Source organism: Drepanopeziza brunnea (assembly GCF_022702325.1).
Source record: "Drepanopeziza brunnea f. sp. 'multigermtubi' strain 214-2 chromosome Unknown ctg8, whole genome shotgun sequence".
Classification (NCBI taxonomy): domain Eukaryota; kingdom Fungi; phylum Ascomycota; class Leotiomycetes; order Helotiales; family Drepanopezizaceae; genus Drepanopeziza; species Drepanopeziza brunnea.
This window is the reverse complement of record NW_027094071.1, coordinates 996,500-1,014,916: the sequence shown is the minus strand read 5'-3', so window position 1 is coordinate 1,014,916 and position 18,417 is coordinate 996,500. Positions and strand designations below refer to the sequence as shown.

The following is an 18,417-nucleotide window of genomic DNA, read 5'->3' as shown; positions in this document are numbered from 1 at the left end:
GAAATCGCTTATCATTCATTCAGTTTACCAGCTCGAGGTAAGTAGATAGATAAGTGACCTTTGGCGAAATTTGGGAGTGTTATGCGAATCTACTGTATCTGGGGAAAAATGTAACAAATACTGCTCTCCAACCAAGCCTCCAAGACGGTCCTGTACGCCACGTCCCAGAAAAACTCCCGCTCCCAAACACCGCACCTATCCCAACCCAAGCCCAAGCCCAAGCTCAAACCTCAATCAAGCCTTCTTCTTCTTAAAACGGAACTTCAGCCCATCGTCACTGCTCCCATCGTCACTCTGCTCCTCCGGCTCGGGCTGCTTCCGAATCGCAGCCACCTTCGCCTTCTTCGCTAGCGCCGGCTTTGTCAACGTCGTAGCGGCTACTCTCTTCTGGCTTGTTGCCGCCGGCAAGTCCTGCGATTTACTCGTCTTGCCCGCCAATATCTGCTGCTGGTGCGCCCGTGTAGCCCTGCCCTTGGCTACCGGTGCCACAACTTCGTCCTCTGATTCCGAGATGACCTCGGCCCCTGCTGCTGCTTGGTCAGAATCCTCGGGCTCACTCGCCAAGATCTTTCTCGAAGCTTTTACAGCGGCTTCCTGCGGTCTCCGCTGCGACTCCACCTGGGTCATATCCTGCGTTTCCTTGCCCTTGCCCTTCTTCTTACGCTGCATCTCATTCTCCCAATATCCATCTCCGAGGCCAAAGTCTTTCGTCTTAACCACCTCGAGCGGCACAATAACCTTGTCGAACCCCCTCGCGGAATCATCACCTGGTCGACGACGAAACTTCTTGAAGTTCTTCAGGTGAGTCCACCTATTCTCCCAGTTCTCGCTCTCGTCTGCCCGCACAGTTCTCTTGGGTGCTGGCTTGGTTCGGAGAGGCATCTCTCCGAACAGAGTGAGATTTTGTACGTTCTTGATGTCAATATTGGAGTCCTGCGGCTGTATAGATTCTCGCTCAGCCTTTGCCTCGGCCTCGGCCAACTCCCTTTTTTGACGTGCCACTTCTATAATGTCGACTTTTTCCTCTTTCTTGATCCTTTTCGATTTTCCCTTGGTGGCTGGTTCTTTCTTGGCGACCGGACTTGGCGTAGCTGCCTTTGGCGGGGGAGGAGCAGGCGGCGGTGTTAGCTCTCCTTTGCGTCGACGATCAGCCTCAGTTGCAAGTCGGCGCCTCTTAAGAGCGGCTGCAACTGGAGCAATCTCCTCCTCCTCCTCCTCCTCTTCTAATACCTGGCTAACACGCCTCTTCTGACTCGTCCTAACTTCTGGCTCCGGGGCTTGTGAGATTTCCTGGTCAGGATTTTGAGAAACGAATAGACTTTGGGAATACACAATTTCTTCGGGTAGAGGCTCATTGACAGGTATCGGTTCAGGATCTGGCTCAACCATACTCGAGCTGATGGGACCTGTAAAATCATCCTCAAACCCATTGAACTTGGCTCTACCTGCGCGTCGTCTACCTCGCTTAGGAGGTTCAGGCGGTGCCGTTTCTACCGGTGTGGGTGCTGGCGCCGAGTTTTGGAGAGTTTGAGGGCTCCCAACAGAGGCTGTAGATAATTAGTCAGGAAACCGGCAGTACTAGAAGTACTACATACCAGCCGTAGGGGGAGATGCTGTAACGCCTGATGGTTCATCTAAAAGGGGCCTTCTGAGGACGCTTGCATCCTTTCCGAGAATGGCATCTAGGAAGTCGCTTTGCTCAATGAGTCGGTGATCTAGGCGCAAGGAAACCTGTTGACCGAAATCCGCGTACCATTCCGGGTTGTCGCCCTTCTTGGCATTGAATCTGACGACGACAACCCCTTTGCCTTCACTTCCGTCCTCAAACTCACCCAGCCCCTTCTCCCCTGCTACCTGCTTGACATATTTCACGAACTCGTCAACAGTTGTTTCGTGTGGGATAGCCTGTCGTAGTAATGCTTTGCCACGACCTTCGGTGATAGGGGCGAGGAGCTGGTCAAATTGCTGTTTGTTATAGAAAACAAATGTATACCCCTCAAACATATCTTTACGAGCGGGATCTGGAGCATATGCCTCAGCAGATTGCTGTGTTTGTTCTGCCCCTCTCGCAGGCAGGTAATTCAGAGGGTCAGGAAGGTTATTGTCGAAATCTTCCTCTAAGGGGGCAGGTCCATCTGGGGTGCTCGAAGTGGCAGCAGCTACGAGAGCTTGCAAAAAAGAATCGTTGTGCACAATGTATTTCCCATTGACCAAAGCCTGTAGACCCTTGGATGTGTTTCGCTTCTTCGCAACCACATGAGTTACATAGCCGCGTTCGAAATGGTCAAGTACCCGGATATCGAGAGGGGCAAGACGCTCGCGGAGGGAGGGGTAGGGAATAGTCTTCAGCTCGGCAGTCGAGAAGGAAAACGTAAATGTGAACGGTACCCAGGTAAGCCTGCAGAAAGTCAGAAAAAAGGAAACGCTTGCCATGGATAGTAGCTACCGAAAAGCCACCTCAAATCTGCCAAGCTTGAGCACATTCTCATCGCGGTCCAGGACAACTGTTTTGGCGCGAATTTGCTCTCCATTAAGCAACGTACCAATCTTCGTTCCCTTCTCAACACCGTTCTCGATTGCTCCACATCCTTCGATCAACGTCAATTTACTTCGAAAGTCGCCACGAGCCTAGCATCTATAAGCAGGAGCTTGGCTGCAGAGGGAGGGGCTCTTACGCAGTCGATGGGTTGAATAGGATCAACCTTTACCAGCAAATGCTGCCTCGATATAGTCTTATTGCCCAGCGCAAATTCGGCATGATCTGTTGCATCTGCGACTATTAGCATGCTATATGTCTTGATGGGAAAAGGCGTTAGGATACCCTTTGATTTAGTGCGTCCAAACATGAAGCTCTTCCCAGGCCGGAGCCATAGCCGTCTGCCTGCGATATGGTCAGCGAGATTAGACAGCTGTGTAGAAGGAGGCAACAGACCTCCAAAGACATCTCCATCGCAGTCAAGAATCCACATGTCTGGGATGGCGATGTATCGATTGCGAGCATTGATAGTTTCTGATGTTGTGGTTTATTGTGGTTGCACCAGATGAATGGTCATCCGCGTGCTGTTGTTTCGCGGTCCGCGGTCGCGTTTAAATTCACGTGCATTTGCTATTTAAGCGTTACCTACTTGGCATCCATGCTAGCCCTCGACTGCCAGCCTTATTCCAGCTGCATAGGTACTTCATCACTCTTCGATCAACAAGTTGGGCCCGAGGCTGTATAGTATAGCCAGCTACAGACGCCTATCAGTAACCCTACAGCTGCTATTCTTTTGCATTATCTCTAATTCAAGCTAACTTTCTATTTGATTCTGTTGGCCGTGTCCTTTTTGCTTGGATGTTTCTGCTACCTCATACCTTGCTCCTACATGAAACTTGGGTACTTGCAATGTTTTAGCATCTCCTTAAGACCAATATTCGTTGAAATTGTATGGATCAAGGCATTAAACACCCTTCGCCATGAACTCTACAATAACTGATCTTCCAACAGCTCAGCCCAAGGGCCCTGGTGCGTCCCCTGGCAGACCATCTTCTGGAGCCTCGTTCCTTTGGCTTTTGACAATGGGGTCGATGTCTTGGCCAGGAGGACTTATCTATGGCATTCCAAGCAGGTATCGCACATTTGTTCGCCTATCTTGTGTGATGCAGACATTGTATTAGTTGCGATCAGTCTTCCGGTTATCATAGACTATGAGAGGCAGTGACTGCTTGAAGCGATTTGGGTAACTCTGAACGTTCAGATCAGTGTTTTGCAGGAGGTTGATTCCGTTGGCGTCTTAGTTGACGATCACGGGCATGGGCTGAAGGGGGTGCAAGGCTCGGAGAAAATGACTTGGTAAAACTTCTTGCCATGGGCGATCAACCATGGGGGTGATACTCCTCTTCCTAGGCTAACAACGAAAGGATTTTGATCTTTGCGGGGACATATCATTGTCGCTTTCTTTCTATATATTGTGATGCTGATTGGTGTTTCGGAGGTGATATACCGAACGAGGAAGCTGGCGTCAAGTCCCGAGGTGAATATTCGTTCTGTTTCCAGATAGCAATATAGCAATCTGGTCTCTTTCAACTACGTATCTGCCATATCATTAGCTATGATTGCGTGGGTCGTACTTGGGACTTTTGTTTGCAGAAGGCTGAAGATGAGGTTTAGGAATAGCGAGATCGCCTTCAAGATACCTTTCGGGAATCAGGCTCTTGATGAAAGACCATTGTCTAAATTAGGAATGGCTCGAAAACAGCGCTCGGAAGAGTTACCAAACGGGCCCTCAGACAACTACAGCTGTTTCCTACTCGGTACATTATAACCCTCCCTCTATCATGCCAACGTAACCAAACCCTACTTTGGTTCCATAACCTTCTCTAAGCGGTACCTAACTTTTCTTAGGGCAGACTCGCTCCCAGTATGATCCATTCTAATACCAGGCCCGGCACTCGCATCCCGCGGGAGCAGCGATATCTGGGGCCCACTGAGTCCCCTTGGGTGCCCCTGCGTTCCTTCAAACTTTGCAATATCAGAGATGTAGAAAAGAAACGCGCAAAGCTGGGAATCAGTGGTGCTGCTAGGCAGCAATGGGCGAAGAAGAAACCATGAGATTCTCAAAGCCGTTTGTACATATCCGCATTCGGCTGTTCGTGTAAACTTAGTAGAACACAAGAGACATATCAGACACTCTTTATTTATATCAAATCCCCGACGCCTCAAAATTGTATCCCATGTAAGTAAAACTACAAGGAGAATACCCCTATGTAGCTCTATCTACCGTCTCTCTACCAATATGACATGCATGGCCATATAGGCCAAGATAATAAAGCCTGCCGCGAACATTGCTAAATTCGTGACATCGGGCCACAGCGCTTGGGTATTGAATCCAAACGAGCTCAGGATCGTGGCACCCGGAACATCAATTGTAAGACCGAGCTTCTTGTCCTTTAATGAGAGGTATGTGACTTCGTTGACAATCAACGACTCAAAGCCATAGTGGAAGATAGATATATCCTGTAGCCACAAGGCAGACTTAGGAATAGCATCGTGGTTGAGCAGCAGACCGGCGAAGAGTAAGCTGAAGAGCATTACCAAAGAGCCAACCAGACTTGCGACACCATTGTCTTTACAGACGATACCGATGAAGAGGCAGATACCAGCCGCAGCCAAGTTGAAGAGGACAAGAATGAGGATAAATCTGAGGAAGTGTGGCCAGTCTGGTACCAGGCCGGTCATTGGGTAGATGATTGAGCCCATGATTATTGGGGGAATAATGCGGAGCGGGACGACATCGAAGAGTACTTTGGCTGCGAAGTATGTGACTGGCGAGTAGTATCCATTTGCACGCTCTCTCACGAATAGCGTTCGCTCAGTAGCGAAGACTGTCAAGCTAGACAGTGTACTGAAGCCGAAGAGAGCCAGGATGAAGAAAAAGAGTCCGAGTCTGTTCTGAAAACCTGGAATGTCGTCCGTAAGACCGTAGAACAGGAAGCCAGAGAGGACTGCCAACAGAATGGAAATAGCGTAATGAGTGAGCATTAGCATTGGATTTCGGTATAGATTTTTCCAGGTTCGTTGGGACAAGATCATGAACTGTCGTAGGTACCCAATCCTGGCATACCCTCTGCCCATCGCCCCACCGTTTGCTGAGCCGTTTCCTTGGGAATGGCCGTTGGCAATTCCGTTCGCGGATTGGGCACTATCTATGGCCGCGTGTATATCATCATGGATGTTGCCGGCAATCTCGGAATTTTGATAGGCTGCAACGAGGATATCAAGATCACTCGGCCCCGAGGCTGCTGGGGGTAGGTCATCTGGGTCTTCGGTGGTGTGTTGGTGAATCTGGCCAGCCTGCTGCTTCTGTAGACGAAGCCACTGCTGCGAGCCTGTCGCATTTGGATCCAATGGGGCTTCATCGTGTTGTGAAGTCGGTGTCTCGAAACCATGTCTCTTGCGTGTGAAAAGCTCTCTTTCTTGCTTGGCTTTAACAGAAACTCGACGGTTGCCCTTTGGTCTTAACAACGAGTCACCGCCCGGGCTTCCGAACCTTGACTCCTCGATGCTTCCTCCGCCAATACTAGCGATAGATTTGACTGCTCTGGTGCTGCTCGGGCCAGCGCTCCCGTTAGGGGTTTCGAAGTCGGCAATACTTTCATCGAGAGGAGTGCGAGGACCACCAACGTGCATGGTCAAATCGACCAGATAGTCCGCAATATTGAAACCTGGAGGGCAGGAGTACCCGATATGGTCGAAGAAATCTTGGCAATGGGCAAAATCGCCCGAGTAGACGGTCTTTCCCTTGGCCAGGAGCAGCAGTCTGTCGAACAATGCTACAATATTGGATCTCGGCTGATGGATGGTGAAGATGACGGTTCGCTTGTAGGTCTTTGCAAGAGTGACTAAGCACTCGATGACGTTGAAAGCATTGTATGCATCCAGTCCACTAGTTGGCTCATCGAGGAACAGTATGCTTGGACTCGTGACAAGCTCGCAAGCAATCCCGACTCTTCTCTTCTCGCCACCAGAAATTCCACGCCCTTTTCCATCCTCGGAGCCGATCAAAGAATCTCTGATGGCGAAGATTCCTAGTTGTTTCTCAACTTCGTATACCCGTTGCTCCTTTGCGGATTTTCCCATATCTCGTGGAAGTCTGAGAAGTGCACTGGTCATGATCGTTTCGTGGACCGTAAGGGTTGGTAGCATAGTGTCTTCCTGGTCCACAAATCCTACAACGTTTTTGTAGTCATTATCGTTGACCTTCTCCCCATTGACGTAGAAATCGCCCGAAACTACTCCCCGCTTATTCTTCCGGGCCAAGATATCGAGGAAGGTCGTTTTTCCGGCGCCGGAAGCACCCATTATAGCCATTATTTCTCCTGGGTGGGCGACTCCTTGGATTCCAGAGAGGATTTGCTTTCCATTCATATTGTACGAGACATTTTCAAAGTACAAAGAGGCGGGCTTGTGGTCTGTCATCAACTTGGTGCTCTCGTCATCGGAGTCGTCCAGATGAACCGGCCCATATTTGAACTGTCTCCGTGAAAGGTACCAGACCGTCAGGATAATCCCAACCACGAACAAGGCACATCCAGCAATGACTCCTGCAATTAAAGGAGTATTGATCTTTTTCACGGGCCGTTCAAATCCAGGCACGTCCGACACGTACAGACATTCCCCAGCCTTACAGTTCAACTCGATACTGTCATCTCCAAACATCGTCTGGATTAGTTCGTCCATGGCAGGTTCTTTAAACCTGCAGTTGTTGGTCCCGCCGTGTTCTTGCTTACAGCTAAAAGATGCAGGCCCTTCGATAGACTCGTCTAGGAATTCGGTGATGTCGACAGAGCCGTTCTCCCCGCACAGCATTCGGCCCGGGATACATTTGCAATCGATGTGGTCGCATTTGTAGTTGGTCGCGTTCTGATCGTAGGTATTATCGGCGGTCGACGTGCAGGTATTCAACGAGCAATAGAAAGATTCCTTGTGTTCAACCCAGACTGATGACAGATTAGCACTTTTCAACTGCAAGAACATGCCATAACTTACACTGAAAGTCGCAAGTCGAGGCATTGGCGTTGCAGGTGAAAGTGACTTGAGGCCTTCTCCCTTCCAAAATCTGCACAATTTTCTTGTTTGTAACATCGCATTGCTGGTAGTTTTCGTGTACCACCTCTCCGTTCTGATAGCAGACCCCACCCTCGTTCGTTGGCATCAAGGCATTACAAGCCTTGTTTTCTGTGCAAACGTTGCAGTTGATGCCAGTCCATCCCTCTTTGCATTCGCAGTAGTCGCTCTGTCGCATAGGTCGATCCTCCCCGTCTGCCAAAGCTCCGCATACTGGTGAGAAGCAATCGTCGCCTCCGAATCCAGGCGGGCAGGAACACTTGCCATTAAACTGATTGCACTCGGAGTACTGACCGCAGGTAAAGGCCGGTAGAAGACAGTTGAAGCTATCTTTGGTCAGTGACTATGCGCATCTACGCGTGGGATGGGTGGGCACCGTACCATGGGGGGCAATCCGCCGGGCGATCGCCCATCAGAGCCAGCTGTGCGCGCATCATATCTATGGACGAGTAATTTCCAGCAGCAGCGACCGTCCATGCCAGCGAGAGCGCCCCGAAGGCCACCCTATCCAGGACTCCCCGCATCGTCAATAGAAGTCTGGATTTGTTGGTATGATACCGTGAAGCTTAACTCAAGCTCTGTCTAGTCAGTCCATGGAATAGAGACTCGAGCGCTGCAGTTCGGTCTGATCCAAGGGTTCCGGCCGCGGCTCTGGCTCTATGGTGGACAACAGGCGAGGCTTGAAATCGGGTGGAGGCGATTTGATCTTTGATGTGGATATTGACGTCGGTGAGGTTGCGAGACGGACCGCGTTTGGCGGGCGGGTCAAGCCGGGCACAGTCTGTCTCATGGCTTGGCCCGCCTGACGCGAAGTAGGATTACCCTTAAGTTCTGTATAGTATAGTTTTAGCCCACGTGATACCGCGTCGACTCCGGGATATCGGCCTCCATAAAGCTGACCTACTGGGTAAGGTTTGAAGAAGATGATGGGAGCATTTTGCATTGGAAGTTTTCGAGATGTTCAAGAAAAAAAAAAAAGGTGCTTTCCAGTCAGTAATATTCCTAGGCTTGGGCTACTGTCAGGTGGGAGGGAGCTAGAAGCCGGGCCTAGCGTGAAGTGCGAGCTGTTGTTACCCCGCGCTCGAGCTCGGAGATACTGTTTGCCCACCTACCTACCTACAGGTACGTGCCTAGGTCCCTAACTGTCTATCCGTCCGCAATGGCAGCATCAGAGAGACGACCAATATCTACACAGAAACCTTCCACTTTCAGTCTTGCCTACGTCTACGTGGCAAAAGTAAAGAAACAACATGGTCAAGCTCGAGCCTTTCGAGGTTGAGCAGGTATTTATCTATTATCCAATACAACCTCTAATCATACACATCTTTGTTATCATGCTGACAACCCCCAGTGGATGGACAAATACGAAACAACACCTGGAGTCTTGAATATTGCTGAGACATGTGCCGCCAGTATCTCAATTGACACTCTTGTGTCCTTGTGCGAAGACCCTAATATCCCACATCCACTCAACACTTCAACAAAGCTCAAATATGGCTCCATTCGAGGCTCACAGGCGCTGCGAGAACGGCTTGCTTCTCTGTACTCCGTACGAGTCTCGACTCCACTTCCAGCCGAAAATATCCTCATCACCCCCGGTGCTATTTCTGCCAATTTCCTCCTTCTATACACGCTGCTTGGACCTGGAGACCATGTCATCTGCGAGCACCCTACATACCAACAGCTTTACGATGTACCCAGGAGCCTAGGTGCAGAGGTCTCGCTATGGAAGCTTCGACGGGGACAGAAGTTCATACCAGATTTGGAAGACTTGAAGGAGTTAGTGAGGGACAACACCAAAATGATTATCATAAATAATCCCAACAACCCAACCGGATCAACGACCCCCAAATCTGTTTTGCAAGGCCTTGTGGATTTTGCTAAGGAGCGGGATATCATGATCCTGTGTGATGAAGTCTACCGACCTCTGTTTCACAGCATATCTCCTGCAGATCCAGATTTCCCTCCGTCCATTGTGTCTTTGGGGTATGCCAAGGCTATCAGCACGGGCTCAATGTCAAAAGCTTACAGTTTGGCTGGCATACGACTGGGCTGGATGGCATGTCGAGACCGATCGATAGTCGAGGCCATTGCTTCTGCTAGAGACTACACCACCATATCCGTCTCGCAGCTCGACGATCAAGTCGCCACATACGCCCTCTCCCAATCTGTCCTACACGCTCTACTAGGGCGTAATCTTAAGCTTGCTAAGACGAACGTTGCCATGCTGGAGAAGTTCATTGATCGCTGGAGTGACGTCTGCTCTTGGGTAAGACCAACCAGTGGAACTACAGCTCTTGTCAAATTCGAGAAGGATGGTAAACCTGTTGAAGACGTGCAGTTCTGCCTTGACGTTCTGGAGAGCACCAAGGTCATGTTCCTGCCAGCTTCAAAGTGCTTTGGTGCGGAATTCAAAGGCTACGTACGCATCGGATTTGTGTGCGAGACTGCGGTTCTGGAGGAAGCGTTGAAGCAACTCACGCTTTATGTTCGCAAGAATTTGCTGTAAATGCAAGAATCTCGCTCTGTATTTTGGCTTGCATTGCTTCTTTGATTTCGTCCTCTGATGTCTGATGCTGATCACGATACATACACCGAATTGGACATCCTGACAGAGTGGTGTTCTTGGATCTCTGCTCTGGTCACCCTCAAACCTGGCACTCTATAACCGGTCCAGCCCCTATCCAGCCCTCTATCCAGCCATACCGACACCAGTGCCTCCAGTCAATCGTCTACCAAAGACACATCCACAAACCTTCCATCCCCTCAGGCCACTCCCAATCCCAGAATTCGCAACCAGAAAGCCAGATATGCAGTACTCTCTCCCTCAGCACCAAGCCACTCACACAAACTCTCCATTTCAACCTTGAATAACCCGAGCTCCACCCCCCGCCTCCCTCTCCCTTGCAACTCTCCGTCTCTCCAACCTCTCCTTCAAAAACCGAATTCTCCGCGCAACTCTCTCCGTCGTGTTCTCCCCCTTCCGAATCCCCATCTCCCTATCTAGACGCTGCAGCACCACATCCAGAGTAAACGTGTGCGTACTGTACTTCACCCCTGCTGAACCTCTGCCAACGTTGGTCTCGGTGTTTTTGACCAGTCGCTGAGAGTTAAGCGCAACGTCGTGGGCGCTCAGCGCAGCTAAGACGATGGCAGCGATGAGCAGGGCGTGGAGGATGATGATGATTATTATGGGCCCGGCGTGATTGTAAGTCGGGCGATGTGCCGGTGTGGTTGTGGGCTTGGGCTTGAGCTTGAGCTTGCGATCGGTGAGTTTGGGAGTGGTTGCCATCGTGGGTGGTAAGTGTGGTGGTGGTATGAGGGAGACGTTTCGGTCTGAGCTGTATTGTATTTGTGTGGTGCTGTGTTGTGTCGACGGTTAGAGGGGGAAAAGAGGAAAGTAGCGACAGATCAAAGATTGGAGGATTCATGAATGTATTTCGTTCGGCTTGGGGAGAGGTTGAGCGTGAGGCTGAGCGTAAATTTTAGAGGGGAGTCGAGGGAATGATTCACTTCCCGTCTTGGGAGCTGGCTCAAAGAGGCCTCTCTTTGTTGTGCTGGAATTCTCTCTTGCTCGGTTCTTCTATCCAGCGCGGGAGCCTTTACAAACGCCTCGTAACCTGTTACGTATAATCTTAGAAAGAGGGTGTTTATCGACGGACGTAAACAGTGGGCAAGACCTTAGCTAGCTAGCTAGGCCTGGCCTGGCCTCTCTAAAGCAACCCCATCTTGAAAACTTGAAAACTACACATGCTAAAACATAATGTGTATATTTTTTGGGGGGATTGGGGAGGGGGGGGGGGGTTATGTAACTACATGACTCATGTGAATAAAGCGCACTTTCCTAACTGGTACTGATATCTCTCTCCGTTTTTTTTCCCCTTGTGCTGTCAAGCAAGCAAGTATTGGGATCGGCTTCATAGCCACCTCCCCCCCCCCCCCCCCTCTCCTCCTTCCGCCCACCCTACCTACCTATCTATCTACAATCCAGCAGTACAGAGTACAGGTTAGATGTCGATACAACACACTTTCAACTCCATCCATCCATCCATCTAGTCCAATATATATATATTCTAAGGCAAGCGTTATAGATCAAGCTCTCTCTCATTCATTCATTCATTCCCTCCCTCCCACTAAATCCAGAGCCGAGCCGAGCCGAGTGTATTCGTTGCTTAAGCCCCGAGACAATAGGTGCTCGGTAGGCGAAAGCGAAAGCGGGGGAGAGGTAGGTGAGTGTGGATTGAGGGAATGTGGATTATGGAATGGTTTTGGTTTTGGGATTGGGATCGGGATCGGGATTGAAAGCGCGCTTGGGAGGTTTTCTGTGCTTGGGCTTTTTAAAGGGGGGTTCATTTCGTTGCTTTTCGGAACTGGGTTTGGCTTTTTGGGGGTTGGGGATTGGGTTATGGGGATGTGGAGATGTGGGGATGTGGAGATGGTGTGGACGGGGTAAAGTCACGGATGGGGGAGTGGCTGTCGTGGACAGCAGTGGCGGAGCTGGATGGTATGGGTGGGATTAGGGCGTGTTTGGGCACGGATTTTTGTTGTCGGAGGTGTCCGGTGATATGAGTGCGAAGAGCTAAGCGAGATGCAGGTGGACGAAGTTCATTACTATAATGGCGCCAAAGAAGTCGAAGGGTACATGGATTCTTCGCCTCTGTTTCATTGCCTGAATACTCTTGAGGATCCCACTGGCCCCCCTCTATCAATTTGACAGGGTAGTTGTCGAGATGCATCAAGACATGCCCTTAGATATGCCCTCCGTTCTCCGAGAATCTCAAGCTGCGTCGTCAGTTAGATATATAACTTCGGCTTCATTGAGAACAGTAATACCAAGTCGGTACTAGACTCCGGACGTCAGGAGTGTAGTGCTTGATTGGATGGAGGCGGCGGTTGATCTCGTGTAGTCATCCAAACCTGGATCGGCTCAATAGGATACTCGAGTCACGATATATCATCTTTCAAGATCCCATATCAGCCTATGTACTGCAGGTTGCTAGCCACTGTCAGTAGCTGTATCCATCCGCATCAGGGTCTGATCACCTACCTTGACTCCGGCTTCGCTCACCTGGACTCCTCTCAATTTCCCGAAGCGGCCACTGTATCCATGGCAAGTAATCATTCTGAATCAATTGATGGATCTTCCGGAACAAACGCCGTCCAAATCCTTCAAGCCACCATGTACTGTCTATCTGCTCAGGAAGAACAGCGAAGTAGGCGAGTATCACAAGCGCTTCCTGCGTCGGCTGCCGGAGAAGCTCCAGGTACTCGTCTGTCAGCCTGGACGGCCATACAAAGACGTCGGACGCCTCGCGCATCTCTGGTGACATGGCAGAGATGGCGTGGAACATAATGAGAAAGTCGTCAATGGCTTTTTGGTAGGCTTCCTTGATCCGAGGATCGGAATGTCGCTGGTTGATGACGGCTGACAACTCTCGCAGTTCCCGAACACCTGAGAGTGTGTCATGCGAGACTTGTTCACACCACCGCCACCTTCGATCCGATGAGAGTAAAACTCCCAGCGGACCGGCTCGCAGCGAGTCATTCACCATACGGGCAATGGAGTCGCTCTGCCGAGACACCGATATATACTGCGCGAGGCCGTATGGTCCCTCTGACACGGAATCATCGGTGTCATTTAGCGTAGCATACGTATAGAGACATGTTAGCACCGAGAAAATATATAACTCGGCCGCACTTTTTTCGTTGACATCGCTGAGTGCGGGAGTGGCTTTTGCTAAGCTGGATTTGTGATGTAGACCGGCTTGCTTAGTGCAGTATTCTTTTCTTTCTGGGTAGTACTGGGACTCGGTCAGCATGAACAGATGGAGCGGTGAAGGGCAGAAAGCGTACGTAGCCTATATGAAGCGCAGAGATAGCCAGAATCCCATGCATCACAAAGTCATGCTTGTAGCCAAGTTGGGGGACGGTTGTACTCCAAAGCCTTTGGACGCTTGGATCATTATGCAGTGTCGCAGCTGTCACTGTGGTGAAGTGGTGCAGCAATTCTAGATCTACCAAGTTGATTTCAAGAGGGCGCTTTGAAGCGAGCTTGGTGGTCCGTCAGAGTTTTGGAGAGTCGTTCCGAGAGGGCAGAGTGCTTACATTTCCATTTTGAGATACAGGGCTTGTTTTGAGAGGCGGGTATTCGCAGATCGATGAGTGCCTAGTGCAGTTTCCGCATTCTGGATGAGTCTCATCGCACTTTTGGTTCGGGAAATGTCCATGTTAGCTTCACTTATTCGACTTCTAAGCAATGATCAGATCAGATCATCGATTGAGGAGGAAATGTGCACAATAAATCGTGATCAAGTCGTCCAGCTAAGCGTACCTTGATCCTTCGCTTCTTACAGACAAGACATCCGTTCTTGGACTTCCGGTGGGCCTTTCTTGTAAGTGCTGGTTGCGGGGTGCCATACGACGCGGCACGAGAAGAGGCCTCTGAGGGGTTGTCACACATATCCATATTTGCTTGTTTTTAGGAGGCATAAGTAAACAAACCCGGTGTGATTTGGTGTAACAAGTCGTTAGCTTGAGCAAACAGAAGACGGACGCATTTGCTGATGGGCACAAAGTGAATAAATGGTAACTCCACGGGGAAGGGGAAATTAAAGCTGATATGTAGATATGGATACGATTGGAAGATATCCGACAAATACGAGATCTTTTTAAGGTTACGAGGACCGAGAAGACATAGTCTGGATGCGCCACGAAACGGGGATGTCTAGCCGAGCTGTTCGGTGTGATGGCCTGAGGCCACAAGGCAGGGTTCGGGTGCACGTGTACCATTAGAGGCTACATACGGTACCGGTACCGGTAGTTGTAGAATTCTTCTGCTGAGAAGAACTTAGAAATATCAACCCCACCTCACATACTCTCACCCCCAACATACTTCTACAAGTCTCGGGTCTGCGTCTGCTCCGGTCCCGCGTCTGCTCCGGTCCCGCGTCTCCCTCAATCGCGCTTCTGCTTTCCCAAATGACCATCATTTTCACTACCGGTACTGTATCATCGCGGAACATGACTAAGTGCTTTGTAATTAAAGCATTCAACTTACGCATCCTTCCAGAGCCAGCAAGAGGCTTTAAATCACGTGCGAGGCTTCGAGACGACTTACAACGTATGTACCGGTACCCACATACCAACCTTATTACCTACCTACCGTACCTACCTAATGACGTATTTGATGCCAACGATGCGTCCTCTGTCGGCAGACAAGTCCGTCAGGAACTCCTGGAACTTCTCATATACTCCGGTTAAATACCTCTGCTAATATCAAGAATGCCAAGGTGAGCGTCAGGCATTGTCATGCTTGAAGATATTGTCAACCATAACCCTCATCGCGCTCCTGACGAGCGACCAAAAGGAGGACTGGCTCCTCAATCTGGATCCAAATGACAAGCACAGCAAAACCAAATATGCCGCTCCTCTTGTATCTGTCTATTGACGGACCGGAAGAAGCTTGCTGATCGACACACAGGCAGAATCCCGGTTCGGGTCGACAACATGACCAAAACCCCACCATTCTACGTAATGGAGACTTCAGCCACAATGCTCTATCTGCTCACTCTATCTGCTCAAAGAAATCGATTCGAAGGGTAATTTCGGTTTCAGAGATGATCACGAACATTCGCAATGCTCGCTTGCACTGGCTGTTCTTCGGGCACGAAAGTGTCTGTCCAGGGCAGAATGCAGTGATTGTCAACAAACGGATTCGCCAACCGGGCCAACCTGTCCTAGGGCCATTGCGATTGTCCCGCTACCAAATTGTGAGATTGATTTACCAAACAGTTGCCATCGAGCTTCTCGAGATCCACCTTTCTGGCACCTATCGGCAGTACCTTGCTGGAAACGGCAAGGGAAAATACTGTGTTGCTAATATGGTATCTTGGCGTAAGTTTAACTATACCAAAACTTGACTTGACTGACACTCCGGGAATTTGGCTTGGATTTCGGGGTACAATTTCTCAGGCCAGATCAGCGAGGCTGATCTAAGGCCCTGTTTGGATAGGAAGTTAGGGATACACCTAACCTCGGAAATACAGGATGCACGGGTCACAAAAAATGAAAGTGATCACTTTTGCTGTACGGGATTTTCAGCGTTTGGCAAACATCGAGCTTCTATGATAACTATTCAATTATTACAAAGTTTGCTTACGTAGCTATTAACTAAATTGCGCTTTAATGATAATATAACCCAACCGTATGGTATTAATATCTACAGTATACTCAATAGAGCTAAAGAACTTTGTTCAGCTGTATTTATTCTTAAGAAGTTGCGTTGTTGCGGTTAACTATTGAAGTTTTTAATTATAACGAATAATTTCCGTATATACGTAGCAGATCGCGCTTCAATAATCAAACTGTGTAAAGTCGTAGAATTGATATTTATAATATAGTTAATAAACGTAAAAGGGTTTACTTAATGGGTTTGGTTATCAGACGTTACGTCATTACGTTATTAATTCTTACAAATGATAGCGCTACGAAAGGTCGCGAGAAGTGGTGGTCGGAACCTTGAAATTCTAGGAAAGAGACCGTTTTGCAGTATCTCTTGTTTTGGTGCTGTTCACCTGAAGAGGTTGGAGTTAGGCAAAAGTTCGACTTAAATCACAACACTTCTCAGCTGTTTATCAAACAGGGCTGAATTAACCGCTTTGCAAACTCTCTGCACTCTTTAGAAGATAAAGCCTTTGCCCTTGGTTGTTGTGCTAACAGAGTGCAGAATCGGCATAAAAACGTATTGAAGCGATTCCCGGTGACTCTGCTGGTGAATATTAGGTAGTCTTGAGTGAAAAGGTTTGCTGCCTAAATAGGTACTAACTAGGACGGCTCGCTTACCGCCGCCTCCCCTCTTTAACAGAAAAGAAAACCCGTTCCGACTTCGACTTCTACTCGGAAACATCGTTCTCTTTCTGCAACTTCCAACATTCCAGTCAAACTCCGACAATTCCTGTGCTCTCTCTCCATGGCCTCTTCAGCGGTCGGGCACAAGTTCCTTACCATGCCGTGTTTAATGGCACCTCCTCCTCCTCCTCCTCCTCCTCTGCGCCAATAGTAGGTCTTCCTCCTATGGTGTGTTGCCCCACATGGTTTGCTCTGCTCTCTGCTGCTCTCCTCCTCTCCTCCTGTTGTCAATCAATCTCTTGCCGTCAAGCATTCTGTTAGCCATCAATTCTACCCATCGCTTGCAGTTGAGCTCACAATTTTGCCCCAGAACATCTCCCGCGCTCCCAATGGAGCCACAGAGAAGAAAAGATGCGACCTGAATGGAATGTTTCGCAAGGAAGAATTACCGTGAGTGAGCAATACCTCATTCACTGCTGAATCTATCGCCGCTACAACGCTCTTCAATCATCACCGCGACGATCACTCTTCCGGGCTTGGTTGCCGTCTGCGATATTTGAATAGGGAAACTCAGAAAACGGAGGTCATCTGCTCCACAGCCTCGAATTCAATTCCAACAATTCCATCACTGGAATTCACTCCAAACAACAGCGCTATTGAGCGCTTGTGCACAAATCTCGAGCCGCATCGTCATTTGGTCCTCCTCAATACCAATAAACCTTGGATACAGCAAACATGGCTGATATTAGAGCAGCTTCTGCCGACGAATTCCTCGACCGACCATCTTGGAGAAACTTCAAGATGTTTCCAAGAGACGCTACTGCCGGGCCAGTCCCGCTGCTCACGCCAGTTGGGCTGGCAGACGACTTTGCGACGTGGTACGAGAGTTCAACTTGGACATGTGACAAGACATGGAGCAAGGAGGCAAAGGGGGGCGAGGGGGGCAAGGTGAGTCTTCTAAGACTGGAAGTATAATAGATATGCATCTACTGATCTGTATACCTAGACATGTATTGTTGAACAGCTGGAGGAACCTCAGGCTGTTGTGAGCGAGGATAACTCCAAGCAATCGACAGTACCAGCACCGCCAGCAACGCCAGCACCGCCAGCACCGCCAGCACCACCAGCACCACCAGCACCACCAGCACCATCAGTACCTCCACTGAATCCTCGGCAAGCCTTTATCGCTTCAATCTCCATTGCGCCAAAACTGTCGCCTTCATCCTCTTCCTCCTCCTCCTCCTCCTCCTCCTCCAGCCACCACGCCCACTCGCCGACCTCCTCACCTCCAACGACCCAGATCATCTCTTCAGATACCACAAATTCACCTACCTCTCCACCTCTATTTACAACCGAATTTTTCGAGGCTCGAAAGTCTAAAAAGGGTGGCTTCGGAGCATTTGCGACCAAAGACATCGAGGAGGGAACAGTGATCATGACCGAGGAGCCGCTTTTCAAAGCGAGCTTCGTTGGGGTATTTTTCGAGCTGGAGAAGTTGACTCTAAAGCAGCGAGAGCAATACCGAACTCTGTATGGCTTCAAACGGATGTCTCCCGTGAGAGATCTGGCAATCTACAAGACCAACCGGTCAGTAAATCATGACTCGGCCGGATTCCGAGCATTTAATTCGCTCCAGTCCCTGATTGGATTGGCTGAGCCTGGCTAATGTTAGTTGCAGATTTGCGACTCCAGAGGGAAGAGGCGGCATCTTTCTTCGAAGTTCCCGGTTCAACCATGCCTGCCATCCCTACGCAACCTGCAGGTACTCTATCAACCAGACGACCGGCAATCTGGTTGTCACGGCCTGCAACGCAATCAAGAAGGGTGACGAGGTCACCATCTCATACACCAACGCACCGTCCCAGCTTCCTGATAATTACGGCTTCTACTGTGACTGTCCCGGATGCCCACCCCCCAGAGAGGCAATGAAGCATGCTCAGTTCCTCCGAGGACCGGCCCCGTGA

General features: G+C 49.8%; 8 protein-coding genes across 10 annotated transcripts; 3 read left to right on the top strand and 5 right to left on the bottom strand.

The window, feature by feature from the left end:
• Positions 1 to 234: 234 nt before the first annotated feature.
• L3040_005234 (uncharacterized protein) lies at positions 235 to 2,969 on the bottom strand (the record flags this gene model as incomplete). Its single annotated transcript, XM_066157287.1, has 6 exons — positions 235 to 1,547; positions 1,596 to 2,398; positions 2,447 to 2,628; positions 2,676 to 2,770; positions 2,822 to 2,881; positions 2,933 to 2,969. The coding sequence occupies 6 exons, from the start codon at positions 2,967 to 2,969 to the stop codon at positions 235 to 237; spliced, it is 2,490 nt and encodes an 829-aa protein (XP_066011597.1).
• Positions 2,970 to 3,365: 396 nt separating this feature from the next.
• On the top strand, positions 3,366 to 4,591 carry L3040_005233 (uncharacterized protein; the record flags this gene model as incomplete). The annotated part of the gene is made up of 5 exons (XM_066157286.1): positions 3,366 to 3,425; positions 3,488 to 3,505; positions 3,738 to 3,832; positions 4,239 to 4,293; positions 4,385 to 4,591. 5 exons carry the CDS (start codon positions 3,366 to 3,368, stop codon positions 4,589 to 4,591), a joined length of 435 nt encoding a protein of 144 aa, XP_066011596.1.
• Positions 4,592 to 4,756: 165 nt separating this feature from the next.
• Positions 4,757 to 8,130, bottom strand: L3040_005232 (uncharacterized protein; the record flags this gene model as incomplete). The annotated part of the gene is made up of 3 exons (XM_007297044.1): positions 4,757 to 7,479; positions 7,529 to 7,932; positions 7,988 to 8,130. 3 exons carry the CDS (start codon positions 8,128 to 8,130, stop codon positions 4,757 to 4,759), a joined length of 3,270 nt encoding a protein of 1,089 aa, XP_007297106.1.
• A 62-nt stretch (positions 8,131 to 8,192) lies between these two features.
• On the bottom strand, positions 8,193 to 8,549 carry L3040_005231 (uncharacterized protein; the record flags this gene model as incomplete). The annotated part of the gene is made up of 2 exons (XM_066157285.1): positions 8,193 to 8,437; positions 8,507 to 8,549. The coding sequence occupies 2 exons, from the start codon at positions 8,547 to 8,549 to the stop codon at positions 8,193 to 8,195; spliced, it is 288 nt and encodes a 95-aa protein (XP_066011595.1).
• A 307-nt stretch (positions 8,550 to 8,856) lies between these two features.
• Positions 8,857 to 10,115, top strand: L3040_005230 (uncharacterized protein; the record flags this gene model as incomplete). The annotated part of the gene is made up of 2 exons (XM_007297043.1): positions 8,857 to 8,889; positions 8,958 to 10,115. The coding sequence occupies 2 exons, from the start codon at positions 8,857 to 8,859 to the stop codon at positions 10,113 to 10,115; spliced, it is 1,191 nt and encodes a 396-aa protein (XP_007297105.1).
• A 351-nt stretch (positions 10,116 to 10,466) lies between these two features.
• On the bottom strand, positions 10,467 to 10,898 carry L3040_005229 (uncharacterized protein; the record flags this gene model as incomplete). Its single annotated transcript, XM_007297042.1, has 1 exon — positions 10,467 to 10,898. One exon carries the CDS (start codon positions 10,896 to 10,898, stop codon positions 10,467 to 10,469), a length of 432 nt encoding a protein of 143 aa, XP_007297104.1.
• Positions 10,899 to 12,354: 1,456 nt separating this feature from the next.
• Positions 12,355 to 14,072, bottom strand: L3040_005228 (uncharacterized protein; the record flags this gene model as incomplete). 2 transcript variants are annotated; one of them, XM_066157284.1, is made up of 8 exons in its annotated part: positions 12,355 to 12,388; positions 12,440 to 12,449; positions 12,594 to 12,602; positions 12,654 to 13,407; positions 13,460 to 13,657; positions 13,712 to 13,772; positions 13,845 to 13,855; positions 13,938 to 14,072. In XM_066157284.1, the coding sequence occupies 8 exons, from the start codon at positions 14,070 to 14,072 to the stop codon at positions 12,355 to 12,357; spliced, it is 1,212 nt and encodes a 403-aa protein (XP_066011594.1). The 2 variants fall into 2 exon arrangements, with proteins under 2 accessions (XP_066011594.1, XP_007297103.2); XM_007297041.2 differs by lacking the exon at positions 13,845 to 13,855 and having other exon boundaries at positions 13,712 to 13,810.
• Positions 14,073 to 14,887: 815 nt separating this feature from the next.
• L3040_005227 (uncharacterized protein) lies at positions 14,888 to 18,417 on the top strand (the record flags this gene model as incomplete). Of its 2 annotated transcripts, XM_066157283.1 has the most annotated exons (8): positions 14,888 to 14,895; positions 15,087 to 15,499; positions 16,470 to 16,663; positions 16,824 to 16,903; positions 17,208 to 17,331; positions 17,375 to 17,401; positions 17,460 to 18,040; positions 18,132 to 18,417. In XM_066157283.1, 8 exons carry the CDS (start codon positions 14,888 to 14,890, stop codon positions 18,415 to 18,417), a joined length of 1,713 nt encoding a protein of 570 aa, XP_066011593.1. The 2 variants fall into 2 exon arrangements, with proteins under 2 accessions (XP_066011593.1, XP_066011592.1); XM_066157282.1 differs by lacking the exons at positions 14,888 to 14,895; positions 15,087 to 15,499; positions 16,470 to 16,663 and adding an exon at positions 16,679 to 16,681.